This window comes from Solenopsis invicta, chromosome 7 (genome assembly GCF_016802725.1).
Source record: "Solenopsis invicta isolate M01_SB chromosome 7, UNIL_Sinv_3.0, whole genome shotgun sequence".
Taxonomy (NCBI): domain Eukaryota; kingdom Metazoa; phylum Arthropoda; class Insecta; order Hymenoptera; family Formicidae; genus Solenopsis; species Solenopsis invicta.
In genome coordinates, this window is record NC_052670.1 from 379,846 (window position 1) to 402,073 (window position 22,228).

The 22,228-nt window shown below is 35.6% G+C and overlaps 2 protein-coding genes across 8 annotated transcripts in view; one reads left to right on the plus strand and one right to left on the minus strand.

Annotated features, from left to right (window-relative positions):
* The window catches only part of LOC105193589 (potassium voltage-gated channel protein eag), a 76,914-nt gene extending 55,194 nt beyond the window's left edge, over positions 1-21,720 (plus strand). For 2 of the 7 annotated variants that reach the window (XM_039452156.1, XM_026135662.2), the window contains 10 exons: positions 1,423-1,691; positions 2,400-2,699; positions 2,934-3,187; positions 3,810-4,075; positions 4,289-4,574; positions 4,700-5,063; positions 9,320-9,435; positions 10,661-10,777; positions 15,016-15,173; positions 15,317-16,347. In XM_039452156.1, coding sequence (XP_039308090.1) covers positions 1,423-1,691; positions 2,400-2,699; positions 2,934-3,187; positions 3,810-4,075; positions 4,289-4,574; positions 4,700-5,063; positions 9,320-9,435; positions 10,661-10,777; positions 15,016-15,173; positions 15,317-16,347 — 3,161 coding nt within the window. Of the gene's footprint in view, positions 1-1,422; positions 1,692-2,399; positions 2,700-2,933; positions 3,203-3,809; positions 4,076-4,288; positions 4,575-4,699; positions 5,064-9,319; positions 9,436-10,660; positions 10,778-15,015; positions 15,174-15,316 lie in introns of all 7 variants that reach the window. The other 5 variants (XM_039452154.1, XM_039452155.1, XM_039452157.1 and 2 more) reach the window with 5 other exon arrangements.
* Positions 5,210-8,148, minus strand: LOC105193481 (MTOR-associated protein MEAK7). The gene is made up of 2 exons (XM_011157933.3): positions 7,786-8,148; positions 5,210-7,393 (listed from the first exon to the last, which is right to left on the minus strand). The coding sequence occupies exon 2, from the start codon at positions 7,388-7,390 to the stop codon at positions 6,059-6,061; it is 1,332 nt and encodes a 443-aa protein (XP_011156235.1). The 5' UTR covers positions 7,391-7,393; positions 7,786-8,148; the 3' UTR covers positions 5,210-6,058.
* Positions 21,721-22,228: the final 508 nt, after the last annotated feature.

Sequence of the window (22,228 nt, forward strand, 5' to 3'; positions counted from 1 at the left end):
AATTTCTTCTATTTCACTTTGAACTGGTTTAAAGCCGTAGTTATGTGCTCTCATAGCGATAACCTACACTTTTTATTATAATGGAAACATGGTCGTCGGTATTTCTGTTGTCGGTGTATTACGTTGTCGATACAGCTTCTCATATGTAGCTCGTACATTGTTGTCATTTGACAGGCTAACAAGGTTGCTTAATTAAGCCAGTTGTTGGTAAATATCTATGTATAGGAGTAGATATCAGTAGATGCAAAATATTATCGAACATTTATGTACCTATATTCCCTCGAATCCAAAATTTCATTTGTTTAAATTTTGGCTTTTTTTTAATTCGTGATAAAAAATTAACCAATATTGTTGTAATGAAATATTCTTGAAATATAAGAATGTGATTTATCAAAAAATATAAAGATGTTTAAGATATAAGGAAATTTTACAAAAGTTTTCTATTTATTCACATTGAAATGTTTTTTTGACATTACTATTTCAATACACGTAACAATGATATATTTTTATTATTGTACGTGCCTTTATTCCTCAACGCATTACTATTTTTTTCTCGTATTTTAATTCAATTTTACTCATTACCATTATTCGCATGCTTGCATGCTTTATGCTAATAAATATCATAAGCGAATCTGTAATTTGATTCTATTGGTCTGAACTTGTATACAGCTTCGATCCTGCATGAGCTATTATATATCAAATATGCAATATTGCGGACTAGTAAAACTAGTATTACAATAATTTAGTGCGCAATACGACTTGTCATTTAAGTTGACGAAATGTCGTTACATGTACAAGGATTATAAGTATCAACTTAGAATTTAATATTAACAAGTATATTATGCCTAATTAATTTTACTGTGTGTATAAAGTGATGCAGTAATGAATGAATGCTTTAAATTTTTCTAAATATTTTACTTATAACATTTGAGAGAATCTCGCGCGCATCGAGAAAAACTTTTCGTTTTTTTTGCAATAAAATATTTGATTTTCGCATTTTCTTATTTAAATGAAATAGCTTATTTTAACACTTCTCGTTACATTAATCTTGTAGTAATTTTATTATTAATTCTTATCTTTAAAAATTTGTTTAATTTGAAGCAGTAAAATGAAACAATGGTGAATTTTTATACTATTTTACTTTCTTCTTCTTTCGCACTCTTCTGACTACTGTTATAAAGCACAGTATTTTATACAGAGTCTATCTTTTGACATGCAGCATAGATTCTTCTAAATTCTAGCAACTGAATCGATGACCAGCTGTCTCGCTGATTCAATATAGTCTCTGCTAGAAAAATGAAATTTGCAATCTTCCTGCGATTGGTAGTGCTTGAAAGAATAAATAAATTAAATATATTAGATTATTCTTTCTCCTTTTCACACGTTGACGATGTCAGCGTTATATTTTTGTATGATCTGTAGAGACACCATTATGGCTGCTGTTGCAAATAGCGCCCATCAAAAACGAACGAGACCTCGTGGTCTTGTTCCTGTTAACGTTTCGAGACATCACCGCCCTGAAGCAACCAATCGAAACGGACGACAGCAAAGGCGGTCTCTCAAAATTCGCCAAGCTCGCCAGATCAGTTACCAGATCGAGATCGGTCCTAGTTTCTCAATTCAGCTCTCATCTGCCGGCCTTGAAAGACACACCTGTACCGACCACCACCAAACAATCGCATCTGGGTCATGTAAGTTGTGTGCTTTACAAATCTTTGTCATTTTTTCATCATTTTTATATATGTATTATATCGTTCTACTGAGATATTGGTGTAATTGTTTCGTTTACTTTTACGATATCACAGTATCCTTTTTTTTATTATGACTGAAATAGATTATATATAGATTATTGAATCATTTTAAAACAGTCAACATAATGAATAATGGTAGCCAACTTATATGTATATCCCATTTATAAATCGATGAAATGAAATCGTGTTTTCGATACTTGTTCAGAAAATGGAAAGCTGAGAGCACATCTGCATGAATTTTTCTTCAAAATCAACCTAGAAAACTTATACATTTGAAAGCTCTTTCGAGCGTGAAAAGTTAATGGAACCAAATTCGGTGTAAGTAAGAAAGAGAGATATCAGATAGATGAAATAAGAAATCGATATGTGTAAGCGATAAAAATAATTCCTTCTTTTTGACAATGATTTATTATTTAAGACCCAACATCTTTTAATATAAACAACATTTATGAAGAAATATAAAATATCTTTAATTCAATGAAGTAAATAAATATACGTGCATAAATGTATAAATGTATAAATGACATATGTAACCGAGTCAATTTTATGATTTGGTAATAATTATCCTTTTCACAGGGAGAATTTGTTTCCTGATAATAATAGGACATATTTATATATATTATATTTTTGTATTGTATTTTTTTTCAGATGATGACCTTAAGCGGCGATGTTATGCCACAATACAGACAAGAAGCGCCGAAAACACCGCCACATATTCTACTACATTACTGTGCATTTAAGGCAATTTGGGACTGGATCATTTTATGTTTGACTTTTTACACAGCCATCATGGTGCCGTATAACGTCGCGTTTAAGAATAAAACTAGCGAGGATGTTTCCTTATTAGTTGTAGACAGTATCGTTGACGTGATATTCTTCATCGACATTGTCTTGAATTTTCATACAACGTTTGTTGGTGCTGGTGGAGAAGTCGTGTCTGATCCTAAGGTAACTAGCTTTATATCAAAATTTTTCCATAAACAATTTAATTGAAAGGTAAACGTTTCTATTTTATAGTTATATTTAAAATTGCAAACGCTATAAGTAATTTTTTTAATAAATAGTTTTATGAAATAATTTATTCGCTTAATATAGTATAGTAAATATACAATAGTATAATGAAATTTGCTCTTCTATTAACAGTAAGCACATATAATAACATAACGCTTTGATAATTTTCAGGTAATCAGAATGAACTATTTGAAATCTTGGTTCATCATAGATCTATTAAGCTGTCTACCGTACGATGTATTTAATGCCTTCGATCACGATGAGGACGGAATAGGTAGCTTGTTCTCAGCTTTGAAGGTGGTACGGCTGCTGCGACTTGGTAGAGTCGTACGCAAGTTAGATCGTTATCTGGAGTACGGTGCCGCGATGCTCATTCTTCTACTCTGTTTCTACATGTTGGTTGCTCACTGGCTGGCCTGTATCTGGTACGTCATATTAAGGTGATTTTACCCTGCGTACACACGCGTATTGAAGGTAACACACGCCTCTCCGACCGACATAAGTACATGCCGCGTAATACATTACTGTGCAACATTACACACACACACACACACAGAGACCAAGGGTATCTTCGTTGTGTCACAATATGCTTCCATTTTCTACAAATTATATATCTCTGTCTCTTTTATATTATTATTATATTACTTAAAAAATTAAATGCTGACTGTATTATACATATATCATTTTATCGTCATTGTACTTATAAGAAAAAAATGAGAAAACTAAAACACGCTACTAACGCACTGTTTTTGTTTACTGAATACTTTTATTTACTTTTAAAATAAATGTATTATGAACGACGGTGAATAGCGAAAGAATACAAAGTGCTGAAACGATATATCCGATATAAAGTGATAAAATCATAGTTAAAGTTAATCGAGAGCTCGGAAAGCATTTGAGTGTACAAGCGAAAATGTTAAGCTCAACTCTGCGCGATCGTAAAAGAAATAACACGATAGCTGGCATCCATATATAATCTTTCGACATCGTATCAATCTCGTCTAATGGATCCGATAAGATCCCATAAGAAATCTCCTCGCGTTAAAGGTATTCGATAGGGAGATCGGATGCCGACAATGGGTTGCAATACTCTTGGTTGTGGAAGTTGGCCAACGTTACCCAGTCACCGTATAGCTACTTGTGGACCAATGCCAGCACCGCACCCGAACTAGTAGCTGGCCCGTCACGCCGTACGATGTATGTCACTGCTCTTTACTTCACAATGACTTGCATGACTTCCGTGGGCTTTGGAAACGTTGCAGCCGAAACTGACAACGAGAAGATATTTACCATCTGCATGATGATCATTGCTGGTACGAATACCAATATTATTCCAAACCTAATTGAATATCCATAAATCTATAATATTAGCCGATATGTAAAAAGGATATTTCCATCCTTTGATAAAACTAGTAGAAAAATACTCGCAAATATTAAATATTTTGTGTAAAAATTATTAAAATTGTTGTTTTTCTCTTTCTCTCTCTCTCTCTCTCTCTCTTTCTTTCTTTATCTTTCACAACCAGCCTTATTGTACGCCACGATCTTCGGTCATGTCACCACGATTATCCAACAAATGACGTCCGCTACCGCCAAGTATCACGATATGTTAAACAACGTGAGAGAATTTATGAAGCTCCATGAAGTGCCGAAAGCTCTTAGCGAGCGCGTCATGGATTACGTCGTCAGCACGTGGGCAATGACCAAAGGCTTGGATACGGATAAAGTTCTCAACTACTGCCCCAAAGACATGAAGGCTGACATTTGTGTGCATCTTAACCGGAAGGTCTTCAACGAGCATCCCGCTTTTAGGTAAATTTTATATATCGAAATTTTGTACTTTTAAACGATTCAATTTAAAAATTATAAATGAAATACATAACTAGATAAGTTTGAAGTATAATAATTTTAATTCCCTACGTGCGTTTACTATTTAGATTAGCGTCCGACGGATGTCTGCGTGCCTTGGCGATGCACTTCACGATGTCGCACAGCGCACCTGGCGATCTATTGTATCACACAGGAGAATCTATCGACTCTCTGTGTTTCATCGTGACCGGCAGCCTCGAGGTCATACAGGATGACGAAGTGGTGGCGATACTGGGAAAGGGCGATGTTTTTGGGGACAGCTTTTGGACGAATCCGACGATCGGCCAGAGCGCAGCGAACGTTAGGGCGCTCACTTACTGCGATTTGCACACGATCAAGCGAGATCGGTTGTTGGAAGTATTGGAGTTTTATCAAGCCTTCACAAACTCCTTCACCAGGAATCTGATTCTAACTTACAACTTGAGTCATCGGGTAAGTCTCTTAAATTTAAAAACAAAAATCGAATTTTGTTTGGAAATTGTAAATGTGTTTATTTATGTAAATTGATGTTCGCACGTGGACGTCAAATTAAACATGACAACATATAGATTTTGATTGTTTATTGAACTTTTAATAGATCTTACACTAATGCGATGATTTTCTTTGACTTTATAATTGGCAAACGATCAGAGTGTTTGGATACTTTTTTTTATTCTTTGCACAATTATGCAGTCTTAGTTAATAAAAACAATTGTGTGGCACACGGTTATTCGTTTATGAATAATCAACACATACGCAGAGAACGGTAAATCAACAATTATAACGACTCGTCAGGCACTAGACAATAGGCATTCAGGCCACGCAACAATTCGGCATTCTTTAATATCATAGCACTGAATTCATAGATACACGTATACACATAATAAATTTCATGATAAATATGATCGAATGATCGAAGAAACAATCGCGAATCGAAAGATGTCAGGCCGTTATAAAAGGGGACAAAAGTCCTGTAATAATATACTTGATAAATAATTATAAACAAATAGTCTTACACACAAGTTTGTAAAACTGTATGTGGAATTCACTCATGCAAACAGATAAGCAAAATTTTTTCACTCACTTTTACAACAATTTTCGTAATATAATTCGTTTCTATTAATGTGTTTTGTTTTTCGCGTTGCTATCACGTGAATTCGTTTCAAGATACACACGCTCGTGTAAAATGAGAAAAGTTTATATCGTAAATATTACTATATAATTATGAGTTTTTTAATACGTCTCTCGTACCCGCATATATTTCATTACAACTGTAAGAATCGATAACAATATTTATATAGATTTTATTCTGTGTAAAATCAATCGATCAATCTTAAATATCTGCAAATATCTTTACAACTAGCATTTTTTCGCGTGCTCTTTCTCTCTCTCTCTCTCTCTCTCTCTCTTTGCTCAAACTCTCATAAAAATCTCTACACATATCACAATTACTCTTGATCCTCACGAAGTCCTTCACTGTGTAACTTACGACCAGACAATTCTAGCATGACCTTCGATGTTGGATCTTGATCCAACACAGACTTCATTTCACGCACGTCTTCTTCCACATCCGGTACTGGACCGACTCCCCATACTTCGCAATGTTTGATTTTGAAGTCTTCCTTACCGCTAAGCTGTACATAATTTTGAAAAGTTGTACACGTCAAGCTCGACTTGCCGGTGCCGTATTCGCAATCCAACCAGAGGCCGGGATAATTAAGTTGCCCCCCCATAAGCAGGCCATTAGGCATCGTTTGCTGATGGAGATTGAGATATTGATAGTGATTGTTGTAATTTGTCGATGAAAATGTCAATATATCCGGCTCAAGTTTGAATAGGAAGGACGTTTGGTTTCCCATGAAATTCGGTCCTAGCTTCCAGCTGTCCGAAGCAAAACCACCAAACACATGGTCGTCCATATCTTGAAGTATGATAATCGTAGCACCTTGCATCGCGATCCTTCCTAGCATAGTCGAAAACGATTCGCCGTGCACCTGACTCGAAAATAGAAATCGCCATTCGTCACGTAATTCATGTGGCAGACTCAAATTTAGGAACAGAACATCTCCTAAACCTAATATACTTGGAAAGTGCGGTATATTTTCCAAACCTTTGCACAACGGCAAAAGATTCAGATCGTTTATTCGCGCTCCCGTATTCTTATCGCTACCCTTCTTTTGAGAGACTAGATAAAGATATTGGAAAACGTGTGATTGAATATTCTTGAACGTGGCAGCTGTCGTGAACCAATTTTCCACTTGATCGACGGTCAACGTATCTCCGTACTTGATCAAGTCCTCGCAAAGACTGCGAGAACGCATTCCTATGCGCCTGGTGTTGACGGTGCAGCCGATGCTACTCCAAGTGAGGTAATGCGCATTGCCGGAGTTCTTCTGCAGTCGCAAGTAAGAGTTAATCGTTGCTTGGAGATATTGAAGGAACGAAGTGGTGGGCATTTCATATTTTTGCTCCTCTTCCGAGAAACCATCGAAGATCAAGTTGGTGCGTTCCTCGGGATTACCGCGTACGGCGAAGACGTAGAGCCGACCGAAGTTTTCTCCATTGATGGTCGAGACCTTCTTTCCTGGATCGTGACAGAGAAATCGGACCACGAACTGCAATAACGCATCGTCCAAATGTATCGACCAATGTTTGAATATGTCCTCGCGTTTGATGGAACCTGAGCTGCGGGACATGGATTTAAAGAGGTTTTCCACTAAGGTCAATTCCTCTGTAGAAAGGATGTTTGACGAAGCAGAGCGGCTCGACCCATGACCCATGATCTAAAACAATTGCGTTACGCAATGTCAATCGCTCTGCTCATTTCGCTCACACAGCTTTTATTAATTTTTGCTAATTAAATTATTTTCTATATATTTAATTTAATTCTACTTGACTTTAAAGCGTAAAATTGTCGACAGGGTGCATGTTTCTCTAACTTTCTAGAGAGATTGTCAAGCAGCTGTAACATTAATGTACTATCAAAGTGCACAATCATTACAATTGTTGACGTCAAAGATAATAAAAAGAAAGTAATAGTCATAAAAGTTTTCCTTTGCTCCGCATATGTTTCGAGATATGCACGAGGCACGTTACGTTTGACCGGTATTGATTTTGAAATAATGAAAAAAAAAAAAACTATTTATGGCTTAAAGCAACATTATACTTTACGCACCTTTCGTACGAGCGAGCAGCCTTTCTCGACAGTCCATATACCTTCTAGTCTTCCATCCGGTATATGCCGAGGACGCGAGGCGAGGACACCACCCTGCACCTTTTTCGAATCGCAGCCGGCAGCAGGTGTCTCGATGGCGCGACGTTCGCGCGATGTTGCGCGTCCTACGTCACGTCTCGTCTCGTCACGTCGCGTCGACGACGACGACGACGACGACGACGACGACGACGACGATCGTGCGATCGTGCGATCGACTCGGACAACCTCACCAGAAGACTTGAAGGTTATGGACAACGATGGGCAACGCGCGCGCGAGCGAGCAAGCGGCTCCAAGCCACCAAGCGGCTCGCTTGGCTCGCTGCTACGAGTGCGCACTGCGCAGTCTGCGCTGATGTCGCTGTTTGCGCATCCATTATCGACACCTATCGACTTCCATCATTACGCCTGCGCCACCGACCTTCGTCTCGACGCTCTTCTCTGCGGTTTTCACTGGTTTTCACCGGTCGCCGCGCATATGCATCGTTTATGCATTTTCTGACATTTTCTCCATTTGTCATTTACGAAAATTGACGGTGAAATCCTGACGTTTGTCAAAATAGCCATTTCTTTTTCTACAACGCGATATAGTTGTGAAGCAGTGACCTAACAGCTAATCGTGAATTACTCGGAACAAAAATTTGCGATATCTTAGAAACAAAGAGAGAGAGAGAGAGAGAGAGAGAGAGAGAGAGAGGGAGAAAGGCAGAAGAAAATGTTCTCTCCCTCTCCCACCCCCTTCAACCCCTTACTTGCACTCTGTTCCACTACGCGCATTTGCATTGTTCATGCATGCGTCAAAACGTTTTACGCGCAAATCCTCATGGCAAGAAAAAAACAAGGACGAAATTTTCCGAAGGAAAGAGTTTAAAGAATTTATCTAGAGATAATTATCTCTCGCGCATTCATCGCATCACGCGACGTAGAAGGGAAGAAAGGACAGGGAAGGATGCGAAACGCGGTCTCGCTCAAAGGGAATAGGCGCGTTATACAATTTTCAAGCGGGAGTCGCGGGAGATGAGATGATCCGGCCTATGCCTGTGCACAGAGCGCATTCGAGATGACGCGCCTCTATAATACGTCAAAGGCAGCGAAACGCAGCGCCGGCTGTTTCCACGCAATCTTTGCACTGGCGCGAAAACGTTTCGCTGTTAAGTATCGTTTAAATGAGTATCGATTCTTTTGTTTTCCTCATTGTTGAAAACGATTACTTCAACTTATGTATTGAGTGTTGTAAAGCGCGAATCAAACTTGACGTGTGTCAATAGCATTCAGCAAATAGGAAGTTTGTTATTATTGTTACAAACAATGTTTGTAATTTTACAATTAGATATAACCAATATCTATACAATATGTTTTATATACAATATATCAATTTCCTATATTATATGTTTTATATACATACAATAAAAATTATATATGCTCTTTTTTTAATCATTATTTAATAAAAGGATAATTTTTATTATGCAAATGTATTAAAGTTGAAATTTGTGCACAGCTCATCTTTCGAAAAGTCGCCGATGTCCGTCGAGAAAAGGAATTGGCCGAAAGAAGAAAAAATGAGCCGCAATTGGATCAAGCTCAAGATCATCTAGTTCGCAAGATCTTCTCGAGGTAGGAAGATACTTTTGATTACTATCCCTCAGTTATCAAATACGATGCTTTCGAGTTCGATGTCAATTACTCGTCCTTGGAAAAAATATATGAGGAATCCATTCTGGAAAATGGAGAAGTAACAATTGTTTTTAAAAATATAAAAAAAAAACGACGTAAACTTTTAAAGCAACCCTTAATTAGTAAAATAAATGCCCGTTTCTACCAGTGTAGATTAACTTTGATCTCAGTTTAACTTACTTTTTATCTTTTTTCAATTCTTACAACGAGAAAAAGATTAAGAGTACATTAAATTGAGATCAAAGTTAATCTGCGTTGGTAGAAACAGGCATAAGACTTGAACTTTATGGAATGGATTTCTGCTGAGAAAATAATTATAATTGTTGCAAGCATTAGTTTGTAGTTAACGATTTCCGATTGCCATCGATGATTAAATTGTTCGAAAGTATTTGCTTCGACTCGTTTTGACAATTAAAAAATTTTATCGAAGCATGCGAGAGAGCGCAATTTTGCATTCAAAATTTTTTCCTCTATATAAAATAATCTAGATTTAAGTGAATGTAATTTCCCACTCGATGTGTGATAAATCATAAAATTCTGCATATTAATTCACAATATTCTTATGTATAGAGTATATGTGCACGCGTAAAATGATAGGTGATCTTTTTTCTAATTACGCAACAGTGTTGCGTAATTATTTCCATGCAGATTTCTTCCGCGCATTATCGTTAAAACTATATACCCAATGAATAATTTCGTTAAAATTTTATCCTTGCACCAATTAATTAATTAACATGTATTAATAATGTAGGTATCAAAATGGTTAAGAATCATTTAGTTTGTAAAAATGTAGTAACAATATAAATAATGGTACCCTTATAAGAATAACAATTAAACGGTTAACGAAAAGATTGTAAAATTGTTTATAAAAGACGGACTCGCGAAAAAATTTGAGTTTGTTATTGCGCCATCAATAGATCGTTTTAATATTTTTACATCTTTTTGCGCGTGCACATGCAACATCCTGCGTGACACGTGCGAAAGAGAAAGAAAAAGGGAGAAAAAGAGAGGAAAGAAGAGGAAAAATGAAAAAAATTAAACGAGAGTGATTAAGTGTGATTAAGTGTGATAGAGAAATATTATCGCGGATTTTTGTATCTCTCGTGGCTGTTGTTGAATGTGACTGTTGATCGTGTTGCTTGGCTGGCCTGTTCTTTTGGAAAAGGTTCAAGAGCGAAGGGGAAAGTCAGATCGGCATGACCAGAACCGTGAGCGGACGGTCTCAACAGGATTCCGACGAGGAGCTCACCGTGAACGTCCTACCACCCTGGCCGAGTTTTAGGCAATTTCATTATTTTTCTTACGTATTTATTTCTTCTCTAATTCTTTTTTTGCCGTTTTCCTCGCTACGTACACATCTTATTATTATTGTTATTATTATTATTATTATTACTATTATTATTATATCGTTATCTTTTGTCATTGAATTTATATTTATTACCATTATGGTTGCCGTCGTTATGACCGTGGCAGTTTTATTACCCATCGCGATGTATACTATATATTACATTATGCATATAATACCGGAATACCTGTTTCAATATTCGTGTACATGTGTATATATGTGATATTCATGAATATATACTGTATACCACGGCAGCGCGCGTGATGCACGTGTCTCCGCGGGTTAATCCCACATTTGCATTCTGATGATTCTCTGAGTTTCATCAATTAAATGCCTCATTGCATACGTTTGATCTCTAATTGAGCCACTGTTTGGCAACTGAAAAAAACATGATAATGAGAGAGAAGTAAAAAGTAAAATAATTTTATTTTTAAACAAATATGTTTTAAAGAGAGCTTTTACATGGCATATATAATGAAATGGATTATTTTTATAAATAAAAATAAAAAACTTATATTTAAGGTAAAATAATTTTTTTTTTTTTTAATGATAATCAGGCAAATAAGGGATTAAACTGCATTATCCCTTAAAAGGTAACATATACGCGCAGAATGTTCCTGTGTAACATGACAAACTTAATTCGACAAAACTACAAGGTGTAAAGAATTAATTTTTTTTCTTAAATAAAAGAAATTCTTAAATACATTATAAGATTATAAAACTTTCAAAAGAATCAAGTTTTTATTTAATTTGCTTTAAATGAATTTTGCTTTGATAAAATCTTAATTTGAGTTAAAGTGATTAACTCTGGAATCCAAGGAAGCGTAAATAAATTCAGATAGACTCGCCGAGACGATATCTCGATCCCAAATCAGTCAGTTTGACTTAAAATACGTTTAATCTAAAATTTGTCATTGTTATTTGAGAACATCCCGCACACATGCTCGGATACTTTTCCCATATCCATTTTCGATGCGATGAAGACGTAATGCGTCCCGTAATGTGCCAGCCGGAAGGTACCACGTACATACGTGCACTTGCTGTACACACGCTTGAATGTGATCAACGATAAATTTTCATTACACGTTTACGTCGAAACACGAGCAAATCGAGAGTGGCAACCGCCACGAACATTTCAGACTTCACATTTGTCTTCATCGAATTCATCTACGTGATATATAGTATTACGTATTTTATATTTTTTATCAAATAAAATTAATATAAATTTTTTACTTTACAGTACTATTTTAATGTCATTGATATAACTAATATTTATTAAATTAGTGAACAAAAAGTAAAAGTAAGATTTATTTAATATCGATTAATATTTAGAGATTGTTGAACAATTTTTTCCAATGTATAAATATCTCGAATTTTTATTCATTTTTAATGTCTAAACTGAATTTGTTCTATCAAAGATTTTGCTCTAATGAAGCTGTACTATAAAGACGCTTTGGTTTGTTCGTCCTTCCAGCAGCATTTTTACGAGACGTACATTTCATTTACGGTATATTATCGGCATCATTTTAATGATTCTGCAATTTTTAACGAATGCTAGAGTGCTGTAAAATATATGGCTTTACAAGGTCATGCGCATCTTCTTCGCATAATCATATATATATATTTTACAACTAAAAGCCAGAGTCATATAGCGCAAATTGCAGGATTTCGTACAGTTTTATTCCGTCTGTTATACAGCTTTGTAACTTATCCGCCAGCTTTTATTTTCAGCGCTAGAGCGAAATAATATAGTTGTGTAATATGCTATAGTGACACTTGGAATCCTTACAAGGTTTGTTAAAAAGCATAAGGTCTGAATCGTACCATATAATAATATATTTTATAAAATTTATATCATCAATAATACTTTTCGAACAAACGGCATTTTATCTACGAGTATGGTATTAAAGATTGTGAATATTTTTGCGTATAAAATTGCGCAAACTCGATTCTGAGAGGCGAGGTGAGAAACTGCCGAAATCCTGATGTATTTAACGAGCATCAGATTTTCTTCGATTTTTATGCAAAGCGAAGTGCATGTGACGAACGCACACACTCTAGTATTCAGATTTTTCTTTAGCTCCTATATAGTTGGATATCTTTATAAGAGTGCATATATATATATTTATATATATATATATATGAATATCAATGAAATATTGTCATGTAGCTGCCCGAGAAATTATCGGAATGCCAGAGAGGAAACTAAACGAATATCACGCTGCTTTACAGCTACAATATTCTGCTTTTTTAAAATTTCTATTATAATCATCAACGATTTTATATATATATACCTCGTACCTATGACTTTTTCATTCTTAATTGCCTGGTTTATACGCTTTCATCGCTAATTATTCCTCTCAAATTTTCATAGTCTTACGCTATTTTTCTATATAAGTAGCATAATTACAATATTATTTATACTCACTTCTCTCACAATAATTTTCGTAATGATTATTATTCCGACAACGGTCGAAAAACACTTTTATAGATAATAGACGTTATCTTCTTATTTACGTGCATGATAACATCGAGTTTTTTTTAAGTCATGATAATAATAAGAGATAATATAAACTTATTTGTTGTTTGTTATATAATACATTAGTAAATTCTACAATCAATAAGAATGTTTGTTTATTTAATCGAATATAAAAGATTTTAAATCGCTTTTGTCAATTCAATCGCATGATGACACTTTAATATTTTAATAAAAATTTAATATATACATTATATATATATTAGAACTTGGAAAGACAATTATTTTGTATGCAAATTATTTAGCGTTCTCGATCATTGAAATTTATGTAATTTATTTGATTTATATTATTATAATATTATTATAATTGCTATATATTAATATATACCTTTGGAAGATAATAAAAATTTGTATATAAATCGTTGATTGATTAATTTTCGAAAGAACGGTTGTGCTTTGACACATGCATTGTAACAACATTTCCCCACGCGAGCCTTATTTTACAATGGCGCTGTGACAGCATCTATAATTAATAATCATAACATAGCTATTCGCCGCGTTTAATATGTTTGACGAAGTGGCATTCCCAAAGTTTATCAGGCAATTTTTCATCCTAAAATATCGTTTTATCGATCCAAAATATAATATACCAAAGGAGAATAAACGTTGGTCGACACTGGTCGGTGTTATATATTTTCTTTAAAGAATGAATAAAAAATTAACTTAATTTTTTAATATTGTATTATTATGCATAGAAAAATACTATTATTAAAGTGTTTCTTTTTACAATTACTACGTCGCAAATGCGTTTATTATTATGAATTCAGTGGAGATGTCACGTTAGTCATGTACTAAAATTTATCAATTCAAGTATCTTCAATCTGTGTATCGTTCGTCAGCAGCATCGCTTTGCTGTTTTACAATTATCAAATTTAAAAATGTCGCGCATTACGATGTCTATACTATTATGGATACTATCAATGATACAAAAGCTCACTTAGAATACAAGACCTCTTAAGAATAAAAAAAAAATGTATCACGGCTTATCTCCACGATTTGAGTTGAATTAAAAAGTTGTAGCATTTAAAGAGTTTGCGTATGTAAGTTGAGTATACCAAACAGCAAATGTTATCGGTAGTACGATAATGTATTTTGATCGGTGAAAAAGCTACTTGTTCGTAAAAAGCACTTGGTGAAGTTGAATTTTTACCATCGGTGTTGCCAACGTTTTTCCGCTTCCCTCCCACATGTTTTGTCAAGGTTGTCTACCGTCGTGATCCCGTAAACACGTCGCACCGTAAGTTGCTCGATCGCCGACTAACCGGGACTATCTTCCCTTTTTTAGCTCTCGACAGTAGGCGGCTGTATTGTATGCTACGACGAGAATTCGGTTAGCTTGGCCTCGAACTAGTTCGGGGATGCACCGTAGATTCAATCGGGTCGGAAAAGAGAACGAAACTCAATTTATATAGAAAACTAGACAAATCAAGTTTTTTCACGTGAGAATGATCTTTTGTCCAGCACCCCTTCACCACACTCTTGTCCCTCTGTATGCATTTGTATTTTGCTGCCCTACTCCAAATCTAGGGAATAACCAGCCTTTATCATATCTTCTCCTTCGTATGTAAATATATTTCGCAAGTTGCTTGTATGTACACTAGAAGATAAAGGCGATTTTTTCTTTTTCTATTTCACGTAGGTTTCGTCGCGATAAACAACACACTGCCGACGTAGAGAAAGGCGACGGTAAAGATGCCAAGGATGGCGAAACGTCGCACGCTAAGAAACTCTCTACCACTGAGGAAGGTGGAACGACCGTCGCGAAAACACGACCCGGCAAATGGGGTCGTTTGTTAGGTAAAATTCAAATTCAATTTTTATTAATCTCAATTACATGGATGTACACACAATTAAATCAATCAGACACACGATGTATATTGCTTACAGCAATCGAAAAAATTGAAATTGTACGTTGACTAAAAAAAATTGTAATGCTGCAGGTAGCTCAAGTGTAGACTCCAGTAGCGAATCGGGCACGGTCGGTGATACGTTCAAGCGATCTCTTAGCGCGAGAGACGCGCGTCCGAGTTCCAGCGCCGGCAACAAGATCTTCCCGAAGCTGGGTAAACTGGAAGGCACAATCGAGGAGGGCGGCGGCAACGTTGAGAATTCAAAGAGTGCGCAGCAACAGCAGGTGCAGCAACAACAGATCCTCAGCGTGGATTCGAAGCAGCTGCAGCTGCGACGTCTAGAGAGCTACGATGGTGGTTTAATTACGCAGCAACCGAGTCACGAGCGTGAGATTCTCGCGGCGGTGCTGGAAGTGAAGGTGGATTTGAAACTAGAAGTGCAGAGGGTAAATCAGCGATTGGCTAAGATCGAGGACATGCTACAGGCGCTAATGAACAAATTTCCGGCCGCCGGAACATCGCCGTCCGGCGGCAGTAGTGGCGGTTCTCAACAACAAAAGATACCGAGCTTCGTTCTGAGCGGGATCCAGAGTCAGCGGGATTCACCCGTTACCCCGAGCGCGGTAACGTTGGTTCAGTCCGCGACTCAGACTGCCGAGTGCAGACCATCGATCGCTACCACGTCGACGTCCACGACACCGAGCGAGGGATATCGGGAGCAGTCGACGGCGACGGAGCGTGTGTCGAAGAGCGGCCAGGAGCACCATCATCATCATCATCACCATCATCATCAGTCGTCGTCATCATCCCGGGACGTGAACAAGGAGCTATTGGAGCGATTGGCGCAGGCTTCCACGTCGCGTGGTGACGATTCGAATGCCCTGGGACCGCTCATCTTGAGGAAGCGACGTAGCAAATCGCGCCAGAAGGGTGCGGCGCCACTCGCTCCTCTCGCCACACAGCCAATGAGCCCGTCAGAGGCCACGGAGACCACGCAGATGCTCGAGTGTACCGATGATCGAGATTCGAGTGGTGGACCGACTGACAGAGCTGTCGCAGACAGAACCGCTGACAGATCCGATCGTAAAAGACCACCACCCAGACCGAGGGAGTATTTGTGAAAGTTCTTTTCTTCTTCTTCTTCTTCTTCTTCTTCGTCTTCTTCGTCTCGAGACAATCTACCGCGATGCGGTCAAAAAAGTTTATCATCCGATACGCTTGGTAGTTTAGTTTTCTCTCGTGAGAATGTGAGTATCCATTGTACGATAATGCGCTCGCGATTATCTTATTCTAAAACGTTCATATATGTACATCGAACAATAGCTATTGTCTCGTTTGTATATTTACATGTATGATTGCTTATTACGTGGTGGTTCACTATTTCGTTGCAGCTGGAAATTTTAGTTGCTGGCCACCTCACTCGTGTGTTTGGACTTGTTCGACGACACGATTGAGTAAACTGATTCTACTACTCTTTGAATTGCGGACGTCATTATTAACGATATATAATGTATCGATAATTATCGATAATATTGTCCATATATCGACTCTGATTATATAAACATAATATATATTTCGAGAGAAAAGTTTCGCATTTTCGTTAATTGCTCTTCGAGATAAGTGGAACGAAATATGAGACGATCACAAGATTCCACCTCGAACAAATGTAATGCCAGCGTAATTCTACGTGGCCAAAAGCGACGATTAACTCAAGGAAACAAGGTAAATAAATGCAATCTTAAGTACGAATTACTCATTTGCGACGGCTTCTTCGAGACACATCGAAACTCTCTGAGGGAGTACATCCACCTTGTATATACGCGCGCGCACACACAAACACACACACACACACACACACACACACACACACACACACACACGCGTAGGTAGATATAACGATAGATTCACGTGAATCGCGTAGTTGGTTTTACGATAGCATCATTATGCGATTACACTACATTTCTAAGCCTTTCTTCGGCCACAAGAATGGGCCACGTCGACACCAAGCCAATATTTCTCTTAATGAGACAGCGTGGTATTTTGTAAATACTAAGCCAAGCATTCGCGCATTCGTGATATAACTTGTAACGGTGGTGTCTAACCAGATTGTCAAGATTGTATAGTCCAGACCTGACCAAGTACATTAATTTTCAATAAATATCATGAAACATTTTAGACTCGAAAATGTGAAAAATATGTTACAAAAATATAAAGCAAAAACAAATAGTACAATAAAATAATTAAAAGTTTTATATAAAAAATGAAATAATTGAAAATTATTTCTTTCAAAATTTCATGATATTAAAATTTATGATACTTGTTGAAGGCTAAAAGGTCTAAGCAGATAAGTAATTTTTTTAGGATCTCAGGTGATTGATTTTAAATGCAAATATATAGATTTTTGATTCCTGAAAAGCATACAAGTATTTTCGGAATAACTTTTTTCTTTGTAATTTAAATACTACTTTAAATATTTTTAATAATTAGAGTTCCAAATATATTTATATTGCATTCTTATATTGGACTAATTCTGCACGTTTAATCGAATTATTTGAAAGAATCAACTGATTAGATGGAGAGCACATATACGATGTTTAAATATATTTTCCTATAGACAGAATATGGTGTATTGCAATAGTAAATGTACCTGAATGTAAATTCGACGGTTTCATTGCATCGGTATAATTTCTTTTAGTAAAATTAGTCAAAGATTTTAACACACTTTGGTTTGGGCACTACCGACAGGTAAGAGGATTTTTATCTTGAAAAAAATATATATTCAGAAATCTTTAATTTAAATGTAGATTTACGTTTTTTTTTGTTTTACTTTAAATGCATTGAACGGTGTTATCGAATAACGCTGAATAATTAGAACAGAAGAGCGAAAGAACTAAATCGAAATAATTATCTCATATTTAACAAATGGAATTGAAAATATCGTCAAAGGAAAAAAAATATGATTATTCCGTTCAAGATGGAATCTTGATATAAATATCTGTTGCATATTGCAAGTACAATTAAAGGAGTTTTGATTGAAACCAATTGAAAATTTAAAAAGTTCCAATCAATTTCATATAAAATTTAATTATTTTTTAATAAATCTAAAATATTCCTGATAACGTTTTACGTTACTTTCTCACTTAATTGCTTATTAAATCTTATTGCATTTCACGTGACGAGTAATTATAAAGCAATGAAAGTGTGATTTGACTTTGAGAATTTGCTCTTCAAGTTGATGAAGTTGTTAATTCGTCAAAAGAAGTTTCTCGTGCAAATAGAATTAGTATTGTTACGCAGAATGGCGCTACGTTCGCAAATTCGTATTATATATATATATATATATATATATATATATATATATATATATATACACACACACACGAAGCCAAAACAGCAATATTAGATGTATATATCTTGTAAAATGACATGTATATATATTTGCATAATCATTGACCATACAGACGTGAGAAAACGCGTGCTGTTGCTGCTGCTGCTATTGCTGCAGACGAGAATGGCGTCTTTGCTAATAATAAAACGAGCTGACAATCAATCTTTTGCAAATATTTATTAGATCAAATTATTATATAATTATACGAATCTAAATTACTTGCCATCGCTACTTGTGGAGAATAGAAGAAACAAATAATTTGTATCAATAGCGTGCTATTTTTTTACTTCCTCTTTCATTTTAATCTCTTTACAGTTATACAATTGTAAGACATTAGTATTTTTCTATTCTTAATAATCGTGAAGAGCAAAGACACGATTCTCATCAGTAAAGACATTTAATTAAATTGAAAGTATAGACGCAAATACGCGTGCACACACGTAAAATACGCATACACATATATTTACGCGTGTACATATATAAATATAATAAGAGAGACAGAGAAAAAAGAATATGTATAAATAGAGATATATAATTTTATGTTATGAAGAAAAATTATTGAAAAATCGACAACTTTGTTAAATAGATTTTAGAGACAGAAATGATATAGCTGGCTCTATCATAGTTTATATACTTATACGCAAATAAAAAGATTTAACACTGTTGAAATTGTAGCAATTAAGCCAATTAAACGATTAAGTCTATTGAGCATCGATTTGAAGTGCGGTACGCTGAGATTTTTCATGCACCGATCATATCGCGCGGGCTGTTATACGCTAAAATAATCGACTTTTGCAATTTCCACTTAGTTTCGTCGAGGATTTAGACGGAACGGCATCTATGTAAATTTCATTCGTAACATGTAGGGTTATCATCCGTGCGTTTCACTAAATATATTCGAAATTGATGATTGATCGAACGGCATCGATGAAAATTTGCATTAACAAATATTAAATGACGAAAACAAAATTAATTTTAAATACTGTAACAAAGAGATGGATGACAAAGATTACTTTAGTTTGACTTTTTATACAACATGTACAGTTAAATTAAGTAAAAAAGTTCAACTATAAGACGTGTGTTTTGCAATACTTTGATTCGTGTCGGTTCTTCCGATAGGATCGGAATATTGCATATACATAACATTGCAGAAAATGCAGCCATAACTGCTACATCTGCGACTCATTACAGCACGATGAGAGAAGTTAAAAAAATGAAAATCCATTTGTCAATTACAACTGCCTTTTACTTCCTTCACGTGAAACTTGTACAGCACGGAAACGTACGCGATGTGAACCCAAACGGCAATTCTACGCTCCATTGCATCAAATTGTTCACCGGCTGTAATGCCGGTTTATTTGGGGAATGTTATTCGTAACTTCTATTTGTTACTGTGAAACGCGGCGAGACACGCTCATAATCCAACGAACCGTAAGTAGCAGATATGTCTTTTAGAATCAATGCGATATCGTAAGGCGACGGCGAAGAAAAGGAGAAAACGTGTATAGAGAATTTCGATTACAAACGCGAGCGAAAGTTTGTATTCGTTATCCAATTAATCCGTGATATTAACGCATGAATTTAACCAAGTTAATCACTTTTGCCAGGTCAGAGAAGATGATCTCCGTTAACTTTGAAAATTACAATCTACTACTATGTATATGTACGTAACAAAGGTTATCAGAAACGGAAAAAAAATTTGGCATTTAAATAAAAAATATTAATTGGAAGCATTACGATGCGCAAATACGATACGATCGTTTTTAAAACATAAAAATATTATGAATGTTGCATTAATTATCGATGGAACACTTAAAAATTGTTACCAGTTTGTGTTATCCTCTCTTTTTTTCTAATTGAATCATGTCTTTAATAAGGCATATATAATATTGCAGCTTTGGACAAATATTGAATATGTAAAAATAAGTAATCTATATCTCAGAGAGAAAGATAAAAATTGAACAAAGAATGGCTCATAAAATATAGTTATGCAGTTTTGAAAAGAATCATGAGAGGAAAGCAAAAACGAGAGTGTAAGAATGAATGTGCCTGCGTGCAGTTATATAAAAAAATAAATCCGTTTGCGCTCTGCCTCATTTGACTAAATTAGACTTGTTTTAATTTCACTGTCACCGTTTCTTTGCGTTAATAATGTTCACTTATCGAGAAAATCTATGCAATTTTGAGCTTGCGCTAGAGTTTCCTTTATTTTTTAATTTGCGATAAAAATTATATAAAACATGTAGCCGACTTAGAAAAATACGTTAACGCTGTCGAAACCTATTTAGAGATAGTCATATTTGCGAAAACATCGTGATTCACCCCGTGTGCAGCCCGGATAGGGCATTATTGGACATAAATGAGAGAGTATAAATATGATATTACAGTTTTTTACATCAGCTACTTCGCAATAATATGAACAATCATCATTCGAACGACAATGTTGTAACACGAGTCGTCGTCCCTGACCTTACGTGCTTATTCGCTCGAAACAAAGTTTCAAGAAGCAAGTCAATTCTCGCGAGTCGTTTCAACGAGTTATTACACGGCATGTACAAATCCGCGTTCGAAAGTTGCTGCGAAAGCTTTGCCTTGTCCTTGATCATCAATTTCCAAAAATACAAAGTTATATTATTTCCATATTATCATATATAATATTGTATTAAGCTTTAGATTTTAGAAAGAGTAAAAAGAGCCCTGTAGAAATGAAACGTATCGAATTTCATTATCGAGCTGATTTATCAGCGATATTCATGCATATTCAGCGATATAAATTAATTTTAATCAAGATCATAAAAAAGCGGCGATTTAAATCTTAGTATTTTTTTTTTTCATCTCATGCGACGTTGATTAAAATAAACTTTAAAATAGTATAATTTATGTATATTTTACCATTATGTTTTTATGTATACAACCATGACACGCTAAGTAGCATGTCGCAATCGCCGCGTGCGATCTCGAGAGCCTTAAATATAGAGAAATTCGATACGACGATGACGACGAGAGTGTTCGCAACGACCGTCGAAGAAGCCGTGATAGGTATTGTACGAATTTCATGAAAAAAAAAAAAAGATTAAAAATTGCAAAAACTATAAATATATAAATACATATATACGTACATATATAAATATATATTGATAGAAGGGGGGAAAAAGATTTTTGCTATAACACTTCGTCCATTTTTCTATATGGGCAGTTCGTTGCACTCGTAACACAAATCCTTGGCCTTGTAAATTATTGTCCTCTTCAGCCATTTTTTCTGACGAAAAATACTCCCTGTTTTGTAGTAGTATTGTAGAAAGTATGTACATGTGTATGTACATCGAAGAAATCGAACAGAATTAAACCGAACGAAATCAAAATTTGATTTTTACGCCTTTCGTAACTCTTTCTCTGTCTTTCTCATCCCCCCTCGCCTCTTCTTCTTTCTTTTCTCTATGCAAAATTGCCTACTAAACGATAAGCTCTTGAGGTTCGATTTCTACGATAGCGTGGCCCACTCTTTACGTAACGACAGAACTCTTGTAAAGCTTTGCGGGGCCCAGTGGAGAGCGATCTCGGGGGTAAATTCGAGTGAGAATTTGCGTGAGCAACTTCTTCGCTGATAAATTCAA

What these genes read in the sequence shown, in the direction of transcription:
- LOC105193481 (XM_011157933.3), bottom strand. Translation starts at nt 7,390, where the DNA reads ATGGGTCATGGGTCGAGCCGCTCTGCTTCGTCAAACATCCTTTCTACA.